The sequence below is a fragment of the Mercenaria mercenaria genome, chromosome 9 (assembly GCF_021730395.1).
Source record: "Mercenaria mercenaria strain notata chromosome 9, MADL_Memer_1, whole genome shotgun sequence".
Classification (NCBI taxonomy): domain Eukaryota; kingdom Metazoa; phylum Mollusca; class Bivalvia; order Venerida; family Veneridae; genus Mercenaria; species Mercenaria mercenaria.
Window position 1 is genome coordinate 29,439,101 of NC_069369.1, and position 24,506 is coordinate 29,463,606.

The following is a 24,506-nucleotide window of genomic DNA, read 5'->3' on the forward strand; positions in this document are numbered from 1 at the left end:
TCTTTGCTATCTTTGTAAACAAGTGGTTGAAAACAAGTTTTTTTGGACTATAGGTTTTCACTTTCTCCATCTGTCTGTCTTTCTGTCCAGTTTTGGCTAATCAGTTACATTGCCATGCTAGATGCATTTTAAAGTACTGGTCCTCAAACATTTAACATAAGTTTAAGAGGATGTGTTACAGGCTGAAGCAAAACCAAGAAGCATAGCTTAAAAGTCAAGGTCAAACTTACAAGCTAAGATTTTAGGTCATTTTCTTGTCCAGTCAATCAGTTTTTGTTTTCACCGATTGATATTCAACACCATCAAGTTAAGCAAGGATGGATATTAATTAACCATAACAAAATAACTTGTTGCATGCAAGGCCCAGATCCCCAGGTTAAAGATCAAGGTCCTACTTGATTGTAAAAGTTTTAGGTATTACTTTTTGTGTCTAGTGTATAATGATTTTATGCCCTTCTTCAGAGAGGAGGGACATATTGTTTTGCTCATGTTTGCCCATGTATGGTTTCCATAGTTGGTAGACATTTCAGACTGTCAGGCTGGTCCTACCTTTTCCTCCTTTTGTGTTTGTCTTCCACTTTTCACTACTTTTCAATAAAAATGCCCTACTATCTCTTCGAAGCACTGGCGCCAGATCAGAAAGAAAATGCCTCTGTACAATGTTATACCTTACCCCTAGGTATTCTATAAGAACCATGGTCATGAACGGGAAAATATACTAACCCGTTTCAATCGTAAATTTCTCAACTTAAACGCGAAGTTCTGTGAATGGGTACCTAGAATATTTAACAAGCGATAATTTATCTTCCATTGTGCACCAGTCACCTTGTCTCAATATTCCATATTGCTGAGATTATCAACATATTTTATGCTTTCGTCAACGTTACAGAAAAAACTTGCTTGACCTTCCCTCATGAACATCCAGTCTAGAGGTCATGGCAGTGTGCACATGTTTGGCGAAATGTAAACAAACAAAAACAGAATTTAAAAAAATACAATTTTACACTAAAACTGGAAATGATAAATGAAATTCATCTTGTATTTGATCTTTAATTTGAAATAGTACATTGGTCTGCATCTGTTCTGTTTATTAGCTCACCTGTCACATAGTGACAAGGTGAGCTTTTGTGATCACCCTTCGTCCGCCGTCCGTCGTCTGTGCGTGCGTGCGTCCATCCGTCAACAATTTCTTGTCTGCATGATAGTGGTTTCATTTATGATTTTATTTTAACCAAACCTGCACACAACTTGTATTACCATAAGATCTTGGTTCCTTTCTTGAACTGGCCAGATCCCATTATGGGTTCCAGAGTTATGGCCCCTGAAAGGGCCAAAATTAGCTATTTTGACCTTGTCTGCACAATAGCAGCTTCATTTATGATTTGATTTTTACCAAACTTGCACACAACTTGTATCACCATAAGATCTTGGTTCCTTTCTTAAACTGGCCAGATTCCTTTATGGGTTCCAGAGTTATGGCCCCTGAAAGGGCAGGTCCAGAATTAGCTATTTTGACCTTGTCTGCACAATAGCAGCTTCATTTATGATTTTATTTTAACCAAACTTGCACACAACTTGTATCACCATAAGATCTTGGGTCCTTTTTTGAACTGGCCAGATTCCATTATGGGTTCCAGAGTGGTGCCCCTGAAACTTAGCTATTTTGACCTTGTCTGCGCAATAGCAGCTTCATTTATGATTTGAATTTAATTAAACTTGCACAAAACTTGTGTCACCATAAGATCTCAGTTCCTTTCTTGAACTGTCCAGATCCCATAATGGGTTCCAGAGTTATGGCCCCTTAAAGGGCCAAAATCAGCTAGTTTGACCTTGTCTGCACAATAGCAGCTTCATTTATGATTTGAATTTAACCAAACTTGCACACAACTTGTATCACCACAAGATCTTGTTTCCTTTGTTGAACTGACCAGATTCCATCATGGGTTCCAGAGTGGTGGCCCCTGAAAGGGCCAGAATTAGCTATTTTGACCTTGTCTGCGCAATAGCAGCTTCATTTATGATTTGAATTTAATCAAACTTGCACAAAACTTGTGTCACCATAAGATCTCAGTTCCTTTCTTGAACTGTCCAGATCCCATAATGGGTTCCAGAGTTATGGCCCCTGAAAGGGCCAAAATCAGCTAGTTTGACCTTGTCTGCACAATAGCAGCTTCATTTATGATTTGAATTTAACCAAACTTGCACACAACTTGTATCACCACAAGATCTTGTTTCCTTTGTTGAATTGACCAGATTCCAATGAAAAACTTCCTAGAAATAAATAATCTTCTCCATTCAAAACAATCAGGCTTTCGTTCAAACCATTCTTGTGAAACTGCCCTCACCAACATAATTGATGAATGGATTACTGCTATAAATAATAACTCCTATGTTGGAACTATTTTCTTAGACCTGACCAAAGCCTTTGATCTAGTAAATCACTCTCTGTTAATAGACAAATTAAAACTGTACAACTTCAGTGAATCTTCTATAGCATGGTTATCATCATATTTAGAGAACCGTTCCCAAAAAGTTTGTGTAGCTGGTCAGCTATCTTCTGCCCAAGATATTTCTGCTGGTGTACCCCAGGGCTCTGTTCTGGGGCCAGTATTGTTCATACTGTATATCAATGACCTTCCACTACACACAGGTAAATCATCAATTGACATGTTTGCAGATGATACAACAATATCTGCCATGGGTAAATCAATAACGGAAGTACACAAAACACTACAGGCTGACATAAACACTATTGAAAATTGGTGCACTGATAACTCAATGCTTCCTCCCAAACCAAAATCGCAAGCTTATTTTTTAGCTTGCGGCAAGCTTGTTGCAAGCTTGCAGATGAAGCTTGCCGCAAGCTCAGAATTGGAACCTCGCAGCAAGCTTGCGCAAGCTTGCAGTTCATTTCAGTTTGCAAGCTTGCGCAAGCTTATGCGCATGAACGTTGCTGCAAGCTTTGAATTGGAACCTTGTTGCAAGCTTGCGCAAGCTTGCAGGCCCTTGTATTTGATTTCAATTTGCAAGCTTGCTGTAAGCTTGCGCAAGCTTGCCGAAATTGAAAGTTCCTAAAAAAAAATCCTGCCATTAGGTCTGCATATGAAAGAACATTAAAAGAAAATTAAAACACAATAACAGAAGTAAAAATATACCCTTAATTTACAAAAAAATTCAAAATCTAAGAACTGACTATCATTTTTGACTGATACTGATTTATGGACAGACAGAAAAGTGATCACAAATCTAAATGTAAGGTCACTCAATAAAAATGAAACAATAAATGTAAATCAACCTTTTATTTTGATTGTTCTTAAATCAGTCAGCATTTAAACTAATTTAGAACAATAACGATATTATTACGTCTTTAAATAACTATGTTTTTCAATGCCAAAAGTCTATAATATAACAAAAATGCTTAAGAATTTTGAACTAGGTGATGTATAATAGTACAAACAATAGTGTTAAAATGTCAGTTCCACTCTTATTGTAGTATATCAATGTTTTCCACTGATAGCCATAACGTTTTTTTATTAAATAATTTTGGCAATTACATATTCAGTACAGTGTAAAATATGTCATTATTTCATCAACTTCATGTCACTGCTGGTCCAGAAATTTTCTGTTAGTGTTTGCCACCACCAACGTAGATTGCCACAGTTTTTCACTAACCACCACAAAGCCATCATTTGCCACCATTTGCTTCACTGCTATGACCTGTTGAAATAATGAATCAATAGATATTAAACCATTAAAGCAGTTTCTTCATTAGTATTGTCCATAGTTCATAGTTTCCAAAAAATATTAATATCTTACACGGTATTCAAAGTAGTGCATCTTTATGATACAGGCAACACTGCAGATTTAAGCAAGTAATAACATTACTTGTTGCATTTTCACGAAGCTTTATTTCTCAATTTGATTTCAAATGTTGGTAGAACAAGGTTCCAATGAAGCAGACAGATATTTTCAATATTTTAGGTTAGTGATTAATAGGTTGGACTTATGCATTGCTCTTATTGTACAAATAGTAACAAGTTTGATTTCTACCAGTTACTGCACTGACATCCCAAGTTGTGTTGACTGCCAAGTGATTACTTAATTTGGTACTTTTTAACCATTATATATAATTAAATTGGTCTGGACTTGATACAAGGGGGATAATTATAAAACCTGCTATGGGTCCTGCTGGAAATCGGTAGATACATTCAGTCATGTTTGGGGAAAATTTTTAACTGAACTAGAATTATGGTAGTGTGTGTACAGTATATTACTATAGTAATATATATTATAATGCCAGTATACTTACATGTCTTTGAACTGTTGGATGGAATCTTTGAACACAATACATTGGATCACTAAACATGTCTCAATTATTTCATGTGTGCTGATACTTTATATACACATATGATGCTATACCTGAAAAATAGATTTAATTTAACACTTAGATGTCCATAATTTTTTTGTTTGTTTATTATTGGGTATTTGTCAATGATCTAAAATTGAAACTGTACATTGTGATGAATAATGAGGCCAAAAAATGTCTCTGATGCATTCCTCAGTTGACAGTAATGTTTATACTTTTTTCCTTTGCTTCATAGTAGTTGGAGAAGTTATATTATGTAATTTAGCATGTAACAGTACCTAAAAGGTGTTATACAAGTATAAATAACTGCTCATTAGACAAATTTTGCATAAGATTATGTAAAACAATTTTTAAATTTTGCCACACATTTAAAATTTCAAATTATGAATAATATATGCATTATTCACTGCACCTCGTAATAAAAAAAAAAGTTACTTGAAGGTAAATAAAATATGCCTTTGCAGATTTTGTAATAAAAATGATGTGTATATGTATAAGCTTTTTATTCAATGTCATGGAAAGTTTGATATATTTTCCTTAACATTGATGCTCAAAGTAATCCTTGAACATAGGAATATTTATGTCAAGACTAGTCTGTAAGACTCACGTGTACATAATGGAAACATACAATCTTATAGTCTTTACTTGTACTATAAAATTTATTACTTTTGAATAGTTTAATTTTGTTGTATGGTGAATTACACAGACTTCATAAGTAGAATGACTCAATAGACTTGCCAAACTGATAATAAATTGAATTCTAAGTACAAATGAAAAAAAGTTGATATTTAAGTTATCTTTTGTGGAAAATGCAGTTAATTTCGGTTTAAGATTAATCTATGATATGAACCTTGTTTAGACTGCTAAAATTCCATTCTAAAATTAAAAATTCTGAAAAAGTTTGTCTTGGACTAGGTTTGCATTTCCCATCAAAGTGCTGTCTATTTTCATTTTGAAAGTTAAATCATAATTAATATTGTAAAAGTACTGTCCTAAGATAAATAAGTTAAAGGATGTACAGGCTGAAGCAAACAAGAAGAATATAAAAGTCAAGTCAAATAACAAGTCTAGATTTGGTATTTTTGTCTAAATTTTCGATTTAAATATTATAATTCACTATTCAATAAAGAGGATATATTAATCATAAAATAATAATTTGCTAATCAAGCTCATCAGTTAAAGATAATTTTATTGTAAAAGTTTAATATACTTTTTTCAATTATACTGATTATGCCCTGTCATTAGAAGAGGCAGACTGTTTGCATGTTTAGCCCATGTAGGTTACCATGTTGGAGAATTAACTGTACTGGTCCTTATTTTTTTTTTTTTTTGCTCCTTTTCATATTTTCATAAAAAATCCATATTTCTCTTCAAGCATCGAAAAAATCAGAAAATTTGAAATTCACTGGCTAAATAGTTGACGGAAAAATATAACCGTTCAATCGAAAAAAAACCCATTCTGTGAAGGGTACCTAGAAATTACCATAAAACTCATTGTGCACAGTCCATTGTCTCTATTATATTGCTGTAAAGGTAATCAAATTTATGTTTCGTAAATAAAAAATATTGCTTGACCTCCCTCATTACTAGTTAATATGTTGTGTAACTGTTCGAATGTAACAAAAAAATTAAAAATACATTTACACTAAAATAATGATAATGAAATCATCTCGCTAATTTGATTTACTTATATTCATGGTCTACTTCTTTTTAATAGTCACTTCACTAGTGAAATTGAAGTTTGGATATTCTTGGGCAATTGTGGCCCATTAACATTTTCAGCTGCATGATATGGTTCATTTATGATTTTTTTAACAAACTTTTTGTACCAAGTAAGATTTTTTTCCTTTCATCAAACTCCAAATTTTGAGATTCCTGATATATCAGAAAAGGGGCAAGATTACTTTTTGGACTTGTCCTGCCCAAAGCGTTCATAGATATTTTTCAATTGTGAACTCTTGTTATATCTAAATAATGCTTGGCCTATTCTTAAACTGCAGTTTCTATGGGATTCCAGTAGTGAAGGGCAGTCAGAATTAGCTATACACTGCTGCACAAATAGACCTTTAATTTATTTAACAACTTACTACTGTATCCCATAGCCCATGGTACTTTTTGTGAACGGAATTACTATTTCCATGCCAATTAGCTTTTTGCCTTGTCTTCTAGGAATAAGCATGATATTTGATTAAATTTTTAAACTTCAAAACTTCAATAAGATTAGTTTTTCTCTGTGTATAAGGTCAGAGTTTCCCTTTTAAGGACAAAAAATTTGAGCGAAAAAAGTTTCAGATTATAATAACAATGCCCAACTTTATAAAATGCAGCTTTGTACTATGTGAATTTGAAAAGATTATCATGGTTCCAATTGTCCATAACCTATTACTATTTTGTACACTTGTCTTTACACTTATGATTCAATTTGAATTTAACAAAATTGCAAAAAACGTGTTAAAAGATCTTTTTTTTGAATGTCTATTCTATTTATATTGATGGCCCTGAAAGGCAAATTATAGTTTGATTTAGTCTGCACATAGCCTTATTTAGAATATATAGAAAACAAATACAATTTATCCACAGATTTTTTCTTTGTTAATTGACATTATAAAAACTCCAAAATTAAATATCAAAACATCACTTCGTCAACCATCTTAAATACAATATTTATAAATGATTTTCATAATATAACTCTATGTGAACTATTTTTTAACACAACTTTGATCTTAATCCCTCTAATAACAATTAAAACTGTACAACTTCAGTGAATCTTCTAAGTCATGGTTACATCATATAGAGCTATCCGTCCAAAAATAAGCTTGCAGACTTCGCCCAAATTCGCGGACCAGCTTTCTGCCAGAATTTTCTATGTATTAAATTCACCTAACACAGTAACTTCCTGCAGCTTGCAATATCATGATCTGCCTGGTAATCAATACGAGTCACAAACACCAGCTGACATAGCCTTGCAAAGTTGGGCAACATAACATCATGGTTGGCTAATACATCTAAAACAAAAGCTATGTACATCACTGCCTCATATAACAACAATAAAATAACAAATCACACAACCTGTAATACTATTCAAATGCAGGGTCAAGCACTTTCATACTCATCCACTGAGAAACTCTTAGGAGTGCATGTTGATAAACATCTAAACTGGAAGTATCAGGTTGAACGAACCATGAAAAAATGCAATACATATTTATATCTTCTGTTACGAATAAAATCTTTCCTAAACTTACACTCCCGAAAGCTATTTTTCAATGCCTATATTTTGCCACATCTTGATTATTGCTGCACTATATGGGGAAACTGCAGTGACGAGCTTCTAGAAACTGTTTTGAAATTCCAAAAACGTGCTGCAAGAATTATTCTTGACAAAAAATTTGATGCCCCATCCGCTGAATTATTTACAAAATTGAAATGGATGACTTTTTCTGACCGAATTAAATACAAAAAAGCAATCCTAGTATATAAATCGATTCATGACCAATGTCCTAATTATCTTACTTCAAAATTTACTCAAAAGCAAACATCTGATCGTGAACTTAGATCTAGAGAAAATGATGAACTAGTAGTACCTATGCCAAAAAAGGAATTTTTTCGCAAATCTTTGCACTATTCTGGAACAGTTATCTGGAATAACATACCTAACTATATATGTACTTCAGGCACCCTGGAGAAATTTAAAAGATCGTACCTTCAGTGGCAATACTCTGACAGTACAATAAGTCATAATTGCAATTAAATATCAGGAAATACTGTCTCTACCATCTCTCTCAATTTTCATTGTAAATAGTTACTTCAGTTGTTAAATTAGTGTCCTGTATTGTATATAATCTTTCATTCTCATATTATTTTTCTGATAACATTAACTTTGTGTGTTTTATTTTGTCATATTTTTATCCATGTTTGTATATAGCCATGTATATGTGGACCATATTGTAAATTGGCTTAGCCAAATATGTTATCCACTATAAATAAAGTCGTTATTATTATTATTATTATTATTATTATTATTCCATCGTGGGTTCCAGAGTTATTGCCCCTTAAAGGTCAAAATTTGCTATTTTGGCTTTTGCAGCCATATAAAGACTTCCTTTATGGTTTGATTTGATACAAACTTCCAAAATATCTTCAGCAACAATAAATCTTGGATTCCATGGCAAATCTGTCAGATCTAATCGTAGGTTCCAGAGTTATTTCATATTTGATAACCTCCCCTGATTGTAATCAAAATGGATTTATATCAGTAAGTACTTATATAGGACTTAGTTTAAATTTCACTATTGTAATTAGTTGGACTGAGACAGTCAGGGTAGATAACTATAGACTGATTTTATGTCAAATTACCTCCCTTTATTTCAAACTAAAATGGGTAATCTCCGTAACTAATGAAGATACTGATCTGAAATTTCATTTATGTCAACAGATGGACTTGGACAATCAGTGAAGATACATATTGACTGAATTTATGACAAATTACCTCCCTTTATTTTTTATCTAAATGAATACACCTTAGCAGCTTCCAATGAGATTGGTTTGAAACGATCATATCATTTTGAGCAATGGTACTCAGGTGAGCGATACAGGGCCATCATGGCCCTCTTGTTTATTTAATTTTGCACATTTATGCCGCATTTTCACATTTTAGCGAACACATGTAGTAAAATGATGATTGACATACATTTTCACAACAGCCAATCAGAATGGTTTTGTAATCTAGAACGGAACTTCACCAGGGAAGGTCAAGCAAGTTTTTTGTGTAACGTTGAAATAACTATAAACTACGCGTTGTTTTTCTAAGATAAGAAGTATTGAAGAAATGTGACCCGGACACAATGGAAGATAAATCACCACATGTTTGATATCCATAGTACACATTTACCAAACTGCGTGTTTTAAGTATGAAATGCGCGATTGAAACGGGTTAGTAAATTTTCTCCTTCATGACCATGGTTCTTATAGAATACCTAGGGGTAAGGTATAACATGTACAGAGGCATTTTCTTTCTGTTCTGTTGCCAGTGCTCCAAAGTCAATGAAGCAAAGTTATTTTGTAAATCATTTTGAGCCGCGCCATGAGAAAACCAACAAAGTGGCTTTGCGACCAGCATGGATCTAGACCAGCCTGAACAGCATGGATCCTGACCAGACTGAGCGGATGTGCAGACTGGTCTGGACCCATGCTGGTTGCAAAGCCACTATGTTGGTTTTCTCATGGCATGGCTCATTTTAGTCTCTATACTTTTACTTTTGTTTTTAAAGAGATTATACTTTTTTTCAGTCTGTATGGAATCTGTAAGTAATCTGAACTCAGTGTTTTGATGTTCACATAATATAGAAATGATTCCTAGCCAGACTTTTTTCTTATTTACTTAGGCACTAAGTGAGTCAGTGTTTTTTCAAACAGATTAATTGTTTTTAAGAGTAACCCTTATCTTTTTGGAGTCAACTGTGACTTTCTTTGTATTGTCTTACGCCCAAATTTTTCAGGCTTCTTGATCTGGGCCTTGCGCCTTTGTAGAGCTGCATCGAGATTCAGTGTATCACAGGTTAACCTTTTATAACCTTTTCCAGGAAGATAACCTATTACTTCAGTGAACCATTTTGGGGATAGAGGTGTTGAAGATATATCAGGAAAGACTTTTCAAGAGGAAGAATTTTAGTTTTGTTTGAATCACACGTGTAAAGAAAAAGTGAAAAATCATTACTCTGCCCTACTTTTCCAGTTTATTTAAAATATGGCTCCTGACAATCTGACAGTCTGATAATCAGGTTACTGATCAAACACTATAGAACAATTTAGACTACCATTGTCAATTGCCTTTAAAGATGACCTGTAGTGTTTTAGGGTCAGTAGGTCAAAGGCCAAGGCCATGAGCTTGAAAACAAATTTCTGATCAAAAGCTGGAGAAATGTGGGGTAACATTTAGTATAGTCTGTGATCTGTAGGGGATCCTTACTGATTTTTATTCCATCAATTTCTTTTAATTGGTTTATTTTTCAACAGTGATATTTTATATTTAGAGTGTTATGTTGCTGATGAAATCATCACATCTCGTGCAGGAGCACGTGTCAGGGTCGGGAACACAGATGCTGAGGGACGGATGGTGATGGCTGACGTCCTTTGTAGGATGAAAGAATTGGTATTTATAGTTGTTACTTACTTTGATAAATAACATGTTATTTACCATATTGAATGCATGTCAATACTTATCAGATCATAAAATTATCAGTCATATCTAGCCATATTTTCTGCATGACCAAGTATCAAATAAATCAACATTTTAACATAACAGTGAGTGACTAGCAAAAACACATTGAAAGGAAAATATTTGTACTTGGCTTGTTTCATTTGTTAAGGTTACGAAGAAGGCCTTGAGAAACAAAAATCAAACAACACCAAATCGTAGAAAGAAAGATTTGTTTGACATGAAAATTGACTAGCATGTAAAAGATGTATATTGCTTTTCGAAACAAGTGTCAGTATTCTGATATACACATTGAATTCCAGAAAATGACTGCCTATAGGGGCCCCACTTCCGGACAGTCAAACCCCTTTAAAAACACCATTTTCAAAGAACTGTTACACATGTTCGTTTTGATGCATTTTCAATAGCGTGCAAGTGGTGAAATTTCACATAACAAGGTGGAACACAGTTTTCAGCAATTGTTTATCTTTATTTCTTTACAAAAGGCATTCATTTTCAAAGGGAAACAACTTTTTCTCGACGATTACTTAAAATAATCGGAAAAAGTTGTCTCCCTTTGAAAATAAATGCCATTTGTACCTAAAGTATTCCGAAAAAGTTGTCTCCCTTTGAAAATGAATACCATTTGTAAAGAAATAAAGATAAACAATTGCTGAAAACTGTGTTTCACCTTGTTATGCGAAATTTCACCACTCGCACGCTATTGCAAATGCATCAAAACGAACATGTGTAACTGTTCTTTAAAAATGGTGAGTTTTTAAAGGCGTTTAACTGTCCGGAAGTGGAGCCCCTTTAGGCAGTCCTTTTCCGGAATTCTATGTTTTTATCAGTATACTGACACTAGTTTCGTGAAGTAATATACATGTTTTACATGCTGTTTAATTTTCATGTCAAACAACTCTTTCTTCCTATGATTTGGTGTTGTTTGAGTTTTGTTTCTCAAGGCCCGATTCTCATCCTTAATGCCAATTTTTTTTATTTGAACCATATTTGTTTGGTCCCATTTAAAAAGTTGTTCAAATAAATTCATTTCCTGAAGAGCTCTTGTTGTCATGGCAATAGAAAGGAAATGACTTTAAAATATATTTATCAGAAATAAGTGTCAGGATTTCAAAATGAGTTCACAAAAATGTTCTGTTAGTAACCTTCTAAAAAGTTTGTTCAAGCTGTTGTGACTAGTAAAGATAATGCTGCCAGGGGCGGGGTCTGCTTTTCCTGTAGGACTATAGTAAAGTTGGAAACTTCAGTCCAAAGTAATTAAATTGAACTTAATTCTTTTAAATTTTCTCCAGACAGTTGCTTTTAGCCTTAATGAAACTTGAGAAATGGCATTAAGAGAAATGCAGAGTGTAAAGAGACATAACTCTGTCAGAAATAGTATTGAAATTTCCTCCCTTTCTTCATTTCCTTTTCCTGGTAATATCTTGACAATAACTTTGCATTAGCTGAAGGTAATTGAAACAAAATAATAGAATAATAGAAATAAATGAGAGGTATTGCAGAACACAAAAATCATATCAATCTTTAATTAATAATCTTTAGATTTTGTATCTCCTTTCCAAGTATTTGTCCCATCAGCAGTTGTCCAGCTGTTGAAGTTTTAAATTGTGATAGACAGCAAGAGAGGAAGTGCAAGACTCTGTTTTGAACATTATTCGAATGATCTGTTATTATTTATTTACACATGTTGAATATTTTCATATTTCATCAATGTATATTTCAGGCCCTGGATGCTGTCAATCCTCAGCTGTTTACAATTGCAACATTGACTGGACATGCCATCAGGGCCTATGGTGAAGATTATTCAGTAAGTTATATTTACTGTACTACTGAATATTTCCCTTAGCTGAACAAATGAGCCGCACCATGAGAAAAACCAACATTTGCAACCAGCATGGAACCAGACCAGCCTGTGCTGGCCTCTTTTCACCCCAGGGGTACAATTTGAACATTTTCGGTAGAGGATCATAAGACAATGCTACAAATCAAAGACCGCTTCGAGTGCGGGAGGTCGTGGGTTCGATCCCTGGCTGCGTCATACCAAAGACGTAAAAAATGGTACTAGTAGCTTCCTCGCTTGGCGCTCAGCATTTAGAGGATAGTACTAGGACTGGTCAGCCCGGTGTCAGTATAATGTGACTGGGTGGGGTATCATGTCATGTGTCTACGGCGTGATATTCCAGTGAGGCAGCACTATAAAGTTGAGCACTGTGCTCACTGCTACAAGTAGACACCGTCATTCATATGACTGAAAAATTGTTGAGAAAGACGTTAAACCCGAACACACACACACACACACACACACACACACAAATCAAAGATCAAAGGCCTAAGTCTTGTGGCTTCAGACAAGAAGATTTTTAAACTTTTTTTCCTATATAAGTCTATGTAGAACTTGGAACCCTTGGGATGGGGCCATATTTGACCTTAGGGAGATAATTTGAACAATTTTGGTAGAGGACCACTAGATGATGCTACATATCAAATATCAAAGCCCTAGGCCATGTGGTTTTGTACAAGGAGATTTTCAACGTTTTCCCTATATAAGTCTAAATAAACCATGTGACCCCCAGGGCAGGACTATATTTGACCCTAGGGGGATAATTTGAACAATCTTGGTAGAGGACCACTAGATGATTCTACATACCAGATATCAAAGCTCTAGGCCCTGTGGTTTTTGACAAGAAGATTTTTAAAGTTTTCTCTTCCGGTTGCCAAGGCCACCCAAGGATCATTCCTGTAAAGTTTGGTGTAATTCTGCCCAGTGGTTTTCAAGAAGAAGATTTTTTTAGAAAATGTTAACGGACACATGTCGCACAACTGGCGACAGACGTTGAGCGGTCACAAAAGCTCATCATGAGCCTTTGGCTCAGGTGAGCTAAAAAATGCTTCTTTTTTTTGTAGACTGTATAAAACAAAACATCAATGTATACTATGGAGGCACCAACAAACTCAGTCCATTTTTAGTCTGTTCTAAAATAACACTTCTGTTCCTAAAAATTCAATACTTGTATCTAGTTACATTTTGAAAGGATGTTGTGAGTGACTGTTGGTTGATATCAACACAAACTTTTATGCATACAATAACAAATTAACAGTAAATTGCTATTAAGGGGAGCGGTGGTCTGTTAAGGGAAGCAGTGGTTTGTAGATAAGGTTTTGGCCACTCAATCCAGGGTTCATGGGTTCGAGTCCAACTGGGGTCACGACCATTACTTCTCATATGACACCAGTACTGGTTTTTCCAGGAAGCAGACTCGAGATTGGTTACAATAAGCTTGAAGCTTTCATCACAATGGAGCTAAAACAAATTAGTATAAACTAATTGCTATATTGTTCATGTTTTTCAGATAATTATGGACAATGGACCTGCACGAAAGATAAACACAAGCTCAGACATACAGGCTGCGGGTGACATACTGGCTGATCCATTTGAAATTTCTACAATCCGAAGAGATGTAAGTTAGTCCATCAGCTTTTAGCTACATTACAAATGAATGTAGACTATAGGTAGTGTTTCATTTCAGATGTAGCTCAGCTGACATTTCTGTGATTTATATAAATTTTAGTTCATCTGATTTTTTTGGGGAAAAATGATGAGTTATCGTCATCACTTAATTGGCGTCAGCATTGCAAGAAACATAACTCCATCCTGCTTTTTGCAAGAATTATGGCCCCTTTTGGACTTAGAAAGATCAGATTTCTTGGTTAAGTTTTGCATTTAGGTCAACTTTTCTCCTTAATATTCAAATATTTTTATTTAAAACTTGGAGCAGTTATTCGCCATGAAATGCTGACTTTTATCTGACAATATTTCTGTTATACAGAGACAAAAAAAAAAACAGATGAGTGTCTGCACCAACAATGTGCTCTTGCTATGACTCATAATTAAAGCAACCTTTTTTTTAAGGACATGTAGTGTTTTTAGCTCGTAAAGCTAGTAAAGCTATTGGACTCGCCCGTGCGTTGGCGTCCCATTTTGGTTATGTTTTTGTATGTAAGCTGGTATCTCAGTAAGAACTTGTGGGATTGGATTGAAACTTCACACACTTAATTTCTCTGATAAACTGACTTACTTTGATCAGGTTCCATTACTCAATTTTGCTTTATTACAGAATTATGCCCCTTTTTCAACTTTTTGGTTAAGGTTTTGTATGTAAGCTGGTATCTCAGTACTCACTAATGGGAATGGATTGAAACTTCACACACTTGTTCACTGTCATGATCTGACATGCACTAAGCAGGTCCCATAACTCTACTTTGTTTTTTTTTTTTTAGCTCGACTATTCATAGAATAGTAGAGCTATTGGACTCGCCCATGCGTCGGCGTCCGCGTCGGCATCCGCGTCGGCGTCCGCGTCCCGATTTGGTTAAGTTTTTGTATGTAAGCTGGTATCTCAGCAACCACTTGTGGGAATAGATTGAAACTTCACACACTTATTCACTGTGATAAACTGACTTACATTGCACAGGTTCCATAACTCTGTTTTGCCTTTTTACAAAATTATGCCCCTTTTTGGACTTAGAAATTTTTGGTTAAGGTTTTGTATGTAAGCTGGTATCTCAGTAACCACTTGTGGGAATGGATTGAAACTTCACACACTTATTACTGTGATAAACTGACTTACACTGCACAGGTTCCATAACTCTATTTTGCTTTTTTACAAAATTATGCCCTTTTCGACTTAGAATTTTTTGGTTAAGGTTTTTGTATGTAAGCTGGTATCTCAGTACTCACTAATGGAATGGATTGAAACTTCACACACTTATTTCACTTTCATGATCTGACATGCACAAAGCAGGTCCATAACGTATTTTGCTTTATTACAAATTATGCCCCTTTTTCAACATAGAAATTTTTGGTTAAGTTTTTGGATGTAAGCTGGTATCTCAGTACTCACTAATGGGAATGGATTGAAACTTCACACACTTGTTCACTGTCATGATCTGACATGCACTAAGCAGGTCCCATAACTCTACTTTGTTTTTTTTTTTTAGCTCGACTATTCATAGAATAGTAGAGCTATTGGACTCGCCCATGCGTCGGCGTCCGCGTCGGCATCCGCGTCGGCGTCCGCGTCCCGATTTGGTTAAGTTTTTGTATGTAAGCTGGTATCTCAGCAGCCACTTGTGGGAATGGATTGAAACTTCACACACTTATTCACTGTGATAAACTGACTTACATTGCACAGGTTCCATAACTCTGTTTTGCCTTTTTACAAAATTATGCCCCTTTTTGGACTTAGAAATTTTTGGTTAAGGTTTTGTATGTAAGCTGGTATCTCAGTAACCACTTGTGGGAATGGATTGAAACTTCACACACTTATTTACTGTGATAAACTGACTTACACTGCACAGGTTCCATAACTCTATTTTGCTTTTTTACAAAATTATGCCCCTTTTTCGACTTAGAATTTTTTGGTTAAGGTTTTGTATGTAAGCTGGTATCTCAGTACTCACTAATGGGAATGGATTGAAACTTCACACACTTGTTCACTTTCATGATCTGACATGCACAAAGCAGGTCCCATAACTGTATTTTGCTTTTTTACAAAATTATGCCCCTTTTTCAACATAGAAATTTTTGGTTAAGTTTTTGGATGTAAGCTGGTATCTCAGTATCCACTAATGGGAAAGGATTGAAACTTCACACACTAGTTCACTGTCATGAGCTGATAAGCACTATGCAGGTTCCATAACCCTATTTTACTTTTTTACTAATTATGCCCCTTTTTCGACTTTCTTATTCATTCAAGCGACAAGGCTGTTAAATAGTCGAGCGTTGCTGTCCTCCGACAGCTCTTGTTTTAATTGTGCCCCTTTTTCGACTTAGCAGTTTTTGGTTAAGTTTTTGTATGTAAGCTGGTATCTCAGTATCCAGTAATGGGAAAGGATTGAAACTTCACAGACTTATTCACTGCCATGATATAACATGCAGTGCATAGGTTCAGTAACTCTACTTTGCATTTTTTAGCTCGACTATTCAAAGAATAGTCTAGCTATTCTACATCACCCTGGAGCGTCGGCGTCGCGTCGCGTCGCGTCACACCTTGGTAAGTTTTTGCAGCAACGTACATACTAGCTATCATTTAAAGGCATATAGCTTTAAACTTATTTATTCTTTTTCTAGGTCAATTACCAACCCACTTGGGTCAAGTTCCATAACTCTAACATGTATTTTGAGCAAATTATGCCCCCTTTGACTTAGAAAATTCTGGTTAAAGTTTTACATGCAATTTACTAATCTCCAAAACTAATGCAGATATTGAATTGAAACTCACATGTGTCTTCGGGGTTATAAACTAGTTGATAGCACACAAGCCCTAAACTCTGACCTTATTTTGTCAATATTTGCCCCTTTTGTGTACTTATAAAATTGTGGTTTAAGTTTTGCGTGCAGTACATACAGCTATTACATAAAAGGCATATAGATTTGAAACTTATTTTTTCTTTTTCTAGATCAATTACCTGACCTCACTGGGTCAAGTCCCATAACCTGACATGATTTGGCCAAATTATGCCCATTTTGGACTTAGAAAATTCTGGTTAAAGTTTGCGGCAAGTACATACAGCTATTACTAAAAGGCATATTGATTTGAAACTTATTTTTTCTTTTGTCTAGATCAATTACCTACCTCACCTGGGCCAAGTCCCATAACTCTGACATGTATTTTGAGCAAATTATGCCCCCTTTTGGACTTAGAAAATCCAGGTTAAAGTTTTACATGCAAGTTACTATCTCCAAAACTAATGCAGATATTAATTGAAACTTCACATGTGTCTTCGGGGTTAATAAAACTAGTTGATAGAATCAAGTCCCATAAACTCTGACCTGTATTTTGGGCAAATTATGCCCCCTTTTGGACTTAGAAAATCCTGGTTAAAGTTTTGCATGCAAGTACATACAGCTATTACCAAAAGGCATATATCTTTGAAACTTATTTATTCTTTTTCTAGGTCAGTTACCAACCTCACTGGATCAAGTTCCATAACTCTTAACATGTATTTTGAGCAAATTATGCCCCCTTTTGGACTTAGAAAATCCTGGTTAAAGTTTTATATGCAAGTTACTATCTCCAAAACTAATGCAGATATGGAATTGAAACTTAACATGTTTCTTCGGGGTTATTAAACTAGTTGATAGCATCAAGTCCCATAACTCTGATATGCATTTTGGTCAAATTATGTCCCGTTTCGAACTTAAAACTCTTTTGATATTTAACATTTTGGGTAATAATTTCCTGCTTCTGTGACAATATTTCGAATAGTCGAGCTTGGCTGTCTTACGGACAGCTCTTGTTCAAAATTACGCCACCTTTTCAAGTTATCAGTTTTGCTTAAATTCTTATATGTAAGCTGGTATCTCAGTACCCACTAATGGGAATGGATTGAAACTTCACACACTTGTCCACTGTCATGAGCTGATAAGCACTGTACAGGTTCCATAACCCTGTTTCCCATTTTTACAAAATTGTGCCCCTTTTCTGACTTGTTTTCATTCAATTGACAAGGCTGTAGAATAGTCCAGTGTTGCTGTCCTCTGACAGCTCTTGTTTTATCTGATATTTAACTGTAGGATTAATAACTAATAGAATTCTGTGAGTTTTAACAGAGTCACAGCTGTGCAAGTTATTAGGTGTATAATTTTGAAAAAACTTGAACAATGCTCATTGTGAACAACTTTTTTTTTATATTTCTTTATTGTTGTTTTTTTTTTTTTTTTTTTTGAACAGCACACTGTCACAAATATAGGTCATATAGCAACTTTTCAGCTTTTGATAGTGAAGACCCCATGTTCCCCAGGGATTATGTTAACATGAGTGGGCACCTTCCCTAAGCCAGCTGGATGACTTCCTGGCAAGAAAGACTTAAATACACCAAGTGAGGTTTTAAACCCACAGTGGTATTGAGGCAAGTCATTCAAAGCCAGAGGCCGTGGTAAAAGTCTTGCACTGCTTGATGATTATTGAAAACTTCCCTTTTGAAGTAAATCTAGGATGGGTAGTATTTTCACCTGGGTACGCATCAAGGGATATTAATTACTTGGCACAAATGTTCCCTATGTAATGAAATGTGTCATGCAGAACTCTCAGACCCCTAGCACAGAGGTCAAGGTCACATTTTCAGGTCAATGATTAACAGTTAACTTAATCTCTATGCCATCTATCAAGGGATTTTGATGTTTCTTGACAAAAATGCCCCCAATAACCTGATGATGCATCATATGCAAGACACAAAACCCATAGGTCAAAGGTCAAGATTACTGTAGGAGGTTAAAGGTTAACGGGGTGACTGTCCACTTCAGCACAATATCAGTTCTGCTTTCCCTTAAGAAATTTTAACATTACTAGACACAAGTATCCCTATTGAGTAAATGTGTCATGTTCAACACCCAGACCACTCGCAGGTAGATAATGATCTCATTGGAGGTCAAGTGTTTTACTTTTCCTGTTCAGTCAGTAGTTTTTTTATCCACAGATTTACTTCCCTTTAATATGATGAAATATTGCATTACATTTTCCCACCAATTCAAAAATGAAGTGTTGTTAATAGATATTAAAAGCAGTTAACAACTGTAGATTTTTAAACATGCAACTTTAAATTCAGCAATTATTTTCTGTTATGTTTTTATATGTATAGCATATAATTGCATATACATCATTGACAGATATCAGAACATTACTATATGCTGCAGCTGTGATAATTATTCATCTTCTAGTGAGGGACCTTTTATTGCTTTGACCATACTTCATTCACTTATATGAAGCTGCATCTATTTATGTATTACAGTGCAGGAGCAACCATGTATTGATTCAGTACCAAGGCAGTAACATTACCTAACCAATCTTAGCATTATTTAGCAGTATGGTTTTTAGATGTTAAAGGTGTTGCCTCATTGGACATGACAAAAATACTTAGTCAGCACTGAAGCACTTCCTCTGGTCCGAAAATGCAATAAGTTTATTTTATTTACTTACTTTATTGGAATGTGTTTTGACCCTTTAAAGTTCACAGTACCATTATGACTGATTACACAATTTGAACTTCAAATACAATATGAAATAAATTATTTCAAATAATGTATTTCACAGGACTATGAATTCCACACTGGCAAGTCGGAATATGAGGATGTTCTGCAGTGTAACAACCAACCATCAAGTGCCACTGCACGTGGTCACCAGAGCCCTTCAGCTTTCATGATCAAGGCATCAGGACTTGATAAGGTTATAATCTTTTTATAAGGGATTGGGGCAGGTGAATCGTGCAAGTCATCTCTTTCTGTCCGAGTATTCATACCTTCAGATTTTTCTCATCTAGAAGGCCGTAGTATTCTGAATAAAATACCTATGTGGGATACCATTGCTTGTTTTACACCAATCATAGACTATTTTATTCAAATAGTATTTAGTTCATGGGTGCATTGTTTTGCCAAAAAATAATGGTAAACTGAATGAAAAGAAAATAGATCTACTATGCTCATTATCCCTTATCATGCTGGACACATTAATTCTGCCTTTGCGATCAGTGCAGATCATGATCAGCTTGCACATCCAGGCAGTCTGATCATGACCTACATTGATAGCCATTCAGTCAGTATCATTTTGGTATGTACCCGTTGTCAGGATACGAGTTATATTGCCCAGGGAAGTGCCTGATGAAATGGGTCCAATCGCTAAGATGACTATGTCTTGGACTAGCTGACAAAGGATGTAAAATGTCCTTTGTTAAAACCTATAGCTGGTGAGACCAAATATCTTGTATATAAATTTTTTCTCTGGCTACCTTGCCTAAATGATTCCTGTACCAATGATTCGTTAATGATTTCAATTAGGAGCTAAATAATTTCAGGGATCAGGCAAATCACTAACTACCAATCTTCAGTTAATAATAACCGGCTCAAACTCCTATAGGCTGGAGATACTATACTTGATTGGTCTTTTTGTTGAAGTTCCCGAAGACAAAATCTTTGAATCAGCAACATACGAGTCCTATCACATAGATGTTCAGCTGGAGCCTCCGTAGCTGAGTGGTTAAAGTTGCCGACTTCAAATCACTTACCCCTCATTGATGTGCGTTGAATTCTTCATGTGAGGAAGCCATCCAGCTGGATTATGGAAGGTCGATGGTTCTACCCAGGTGCCTGCTCGTGAGGAAATAATGCACGGAGGGGCACCTGGGGTCATCCTCTTCCATTAAGCTGGAAAGTCGCCATATGACCTATCGTGTCGGTGCAACGTTAAACCCAACAAAAACAAAAAAGATGTTCAGCCTGTGTCCTCTTAATTGAAGCTGTAACTCAGTAAGATTGCCCTGACTTCTGGATCGATGCTCAGCGCCTATATGCTATCACATATAGCATTCAACTACCATATAGGTATAACCCCGATGCCTTGGCTGTACTTCGCCAATAATGCTGAACCTCGTCTGTAAGCTGGAACTCTCCTATTATTTCAGTAGATTACCAAACACTCTGTCTCTGCCTCACCTTTCCGACGCTTAGCCTGTATTTGCTATCATCTATAGTATTCAGCTACCATTAAGGTAAAACTCCTATGCGCTGGCCGTATAACTCAAAACCTTGTTAAAATGATGCAACTCTTCTTTAGTCTATGAATGTCAAATGTCTTCTTTTTTATAATTTATCTGCCCTGGCAGCATAGTTTCAATAACTTTCTCATCAAGGTACTGGGATAAATTATTTGTTGAATCCTTGATGTGTCTACATCAATTGCTGGATACAGAATGGATTCTGTCATCCTGATCTACCTTTTTATACTTTATCAGAAGTGAGCTTTGATTGGTGCTATTTATTAAACTTGTTTCTGAATGGTCCAAATTAGTACATAGTATTCTAACACGATCCGATTCATTTTCCTATTAAACAAAGAAGGCTGAAAACTGTGAATTATTATACAACAATTCATTTTCCGGATGTCACAATTAATACGTCATAGCGTCAAGCGGCATAGTGGCGTGCTGGAAATGAAACCAATTAAAAATGGGCAAATATTTAATGAATGCCTTCAAGGATGTACTTTAAAATCCTTGGTAACGTGTTAGAATCAAAAGAATCAAAATAATATATCTCATTTAGTGATTTGCTCTTGAATAAAATCATTGTTTGTCATTCAGATGCGTATTATTATATTACTCGTGCTGCTGCCTCGTGATATAATTTCTTCACATCTAAACTCCAAACAATGATTTATTCAGCGACAAATCACTAAATGAGATATATATTATTTCTTAATTTTACAACAGGTGTTTGCTTTAACAAATAGTTGGTTCCCTTTGACTACTGTATATTATATAATGTGAGATGCTGGGATCCTGGTTGAAGTTTTGCATGCAAGTACATATAGCTATTACTTTAAGGTGTATAGCTCTGAAACTTATTTTCTCTTTTCTAAGTCAATTACCAACGTCACTGGGTCAAGTCCCGTATCTCTGACATGTATTTTGGACAAATTATGCTCCTGTTTTGGACTTAGAAAATCCTGGTTAAAGTTTTACATGCAAATTACTATCTCCAAATCAAATGCAGATATTGAATTGAAATTTTACATGTGTCTTCTGAGTTATATTACTAGGTTATAGCATCAAGTCCTGTAACTCTGACATGCCTTTTGGCCACATTATGTCCCCTGTGAACTTAAAACTTCTGGTTAAAGTTTTGCATGCAAGTTACCGTCTCCAAAACTAATGCAGATACTGGATTGGAATTGTTTAGATATTTTAACATTTAGGGTAATATTCCTGCTTTTGTGACAACAATTATAATTATAGTCAAGCATTTGCTGTCTTATGGACAGTTCTTGTTAAATTATTAAGTAGCTTAACTCTGTTGTTTTTCTTATACTTTCAGCATGGAAATGACTCAGACAAGCCCCTGCCCTACTCCCACTTGGATATTGCAGGCTCTAGCGGACCATTCCCTGGTGTACCTACAGCCGCACCACTTCTAGCTCTGGCTGGACATTTCATTTTGCCGAGAGTTTAGGCATTCGGCACCAATACTTAACTTGTATAAACTGTAAATGAAAACCTGGATCAAATTCAGAAATTAATGTATTAAGTGGAGATACTAGACAGCTATAATCATACTGTATGTGTGCTTTGTTTCCAGATATCTTTTTTTCATTTGACTGTTATATATTGATTGATGTTGATATGTCTAAGTGAAATACATACTGTTTGTACATACATGTGAACCTACACAAAAGCTCAAGGGGGATTTCAGACTTTCCAAACACGGCAGTTTTTGTTTTGAAGAGGATTTTATGTAGTGATGCACACTTTTTGCATTTGAGCAGTTCCCATTTTGGTGGCTCGAAACTCTAAAAAACTTGCTGATTCCTTTGTGACTTCGAGCGTTCATTGTTTTACTGTATTATCTAAAATTTTACAAAACTGAAATTGACATGTTACAACATTAGAATACAGTTCACTTTAGAAAACAAACATTTCAACGTTATTTTTACATTACATGCTATACACGTCAAAGGAGATTGGTTTATATTATTGTGTAGGATTATCGAAGATATTACACAATCCTTTTAGCTTGCAATTGGTGAAGTACCCAATTAAGTATACAGTGAGTTGTATACAATGTGTATGAAAAGAATTGGAACCACTGCCTTACCCTTGCATGATAGTAAGAGGTGACTTTGCTGTAACTCTGTGATGGATTCCAGCAGGTATGCAAATTTTGATTCCATACCTCATGTTTTTATTTGGATGTAAATGAGATGTGAAACGAAAAATTGTAGTCCTGTTTGGCACCATATAACCTATACTGTGTTGGTGCACCGTAAAACCCAAATAAATAAATAAATGTATACAATGTACATAAAATAGAATAGATATTGTTTTAAATGTAAGAGTAGATGATTGATTTTATAACCAAATCAGATAATATGACAGAAATAATCAGTTGTGTAGGTTCACCTGTAGGCTGATATTACTCTGTTTTGCTCCATGCAAATATGGGCCTATAAGATTTGGGGTGAAAATTTCTCTTTAAATATGTAACAAAAACTTTACCTATCTGGCTACCTGAGGATTTTCCGTTGTGCATGGGTTTACAGGTGTTCCACGTAATTGACAAATATATATCTTATTTATTTTCTTTTATGGAATGGCTTGCTGGTCAATAGTCAGTATTATTTGCCTGAGGTCTAAGGCATATCAAATATGAACAAAAAATGTGATCGAAGTATTGTTCTCAGGAATAACCTTGAGTATATATATATAGATTTATCTAATAAAATACTACACAACAATAGAAAGTTTGTTTGTTTCTATAGTGGATTGGTTGGCCTAATAGTTGGATGACTTGCCCCTTACCAAGTGTCACTGACAAATTATTTTCCCTTTCTCTCTGTGTCACTGACATCAAACGACTTTACCCTCAGCCTCTGTGTCACTGACATCAAAAGACTTTACCCTCAGCCTCTGTGTCACTGTCATCAAATATCTTTTCCCTCAGCCTCTGTGTCATTGACATCAAATAACTTTCCCCTCAGCCTCTGTGTCACTGACATCCAGTAACTTTCCCCTCAGCCTCTGTGTCACTGACATTAAATAACTTCCCCTAAGCCTCGGTGTTGCTGACATGATATAATTACCCCTCAGCCTTTGTGTCACTGATATCAAAAAACTTTCTCCTCAGCCTGTGTTGCTGACATTAAATAACTTTACCTTCAGCCTCTGTGTCACTGACATCAAATAACTTTCCCCTCAGCCTCGCTGTCACTGACATCAAATAACTACCTCGAAGCCATTGTGTCACTGACATTTTAAAATAACTTCCCCATCAAGTAACTTTCCTCTCAGCCTCTGTGTGGCTGACATCAAATAACTTTCCACACAGCCTCTGTGTCACTGACATCAAATAACTTTTCCCTCGGCCTCTGTGTCATTGAC

The 24,506-nt window shown here is 35.3% G+C and overlaps 1 protein-coding gene across 2 annotated transcripts in view; it reads left to right on the plus strand.

Moving 5' to 3' along the window:
• The window catches only part of LOC123546806 (putative aminopeptidase W07G4.4), a 68,194-nt gene extending 44,325 nt beyond the window's left edge, over nt 1-23,869 (plus strand). For both annotated transcript variants that reach the window (XM_045333374.2, XM_045333375.2), the window contains exons 12-16: nt 10,396-10,514; nt 12,304-12,387; nt 13,931-14,038; nt 19,673-19,804; nt 22,447-23,869. In XM_045333374.2, the coding sequence (XP_045189309.2) occupies nt 10,396-10,514; nt 12,304-12,387; nt 13,931-14,038; nt 19,673-19,804; nt 22,447-22,581 (578 nt within the window). In that variant the 3' untranslated portion in view covers nt 22,582-23,869. The remainder of the gene's footprint in view (nt 1-10,395; nt 10,515-12,303; nt 12,388-13,930; nt 14,039-19,672; nt 19,805-22,446) is intronic.
• Nucleotides 23,870-24,506: the final 637 nt, after the last annotated feature.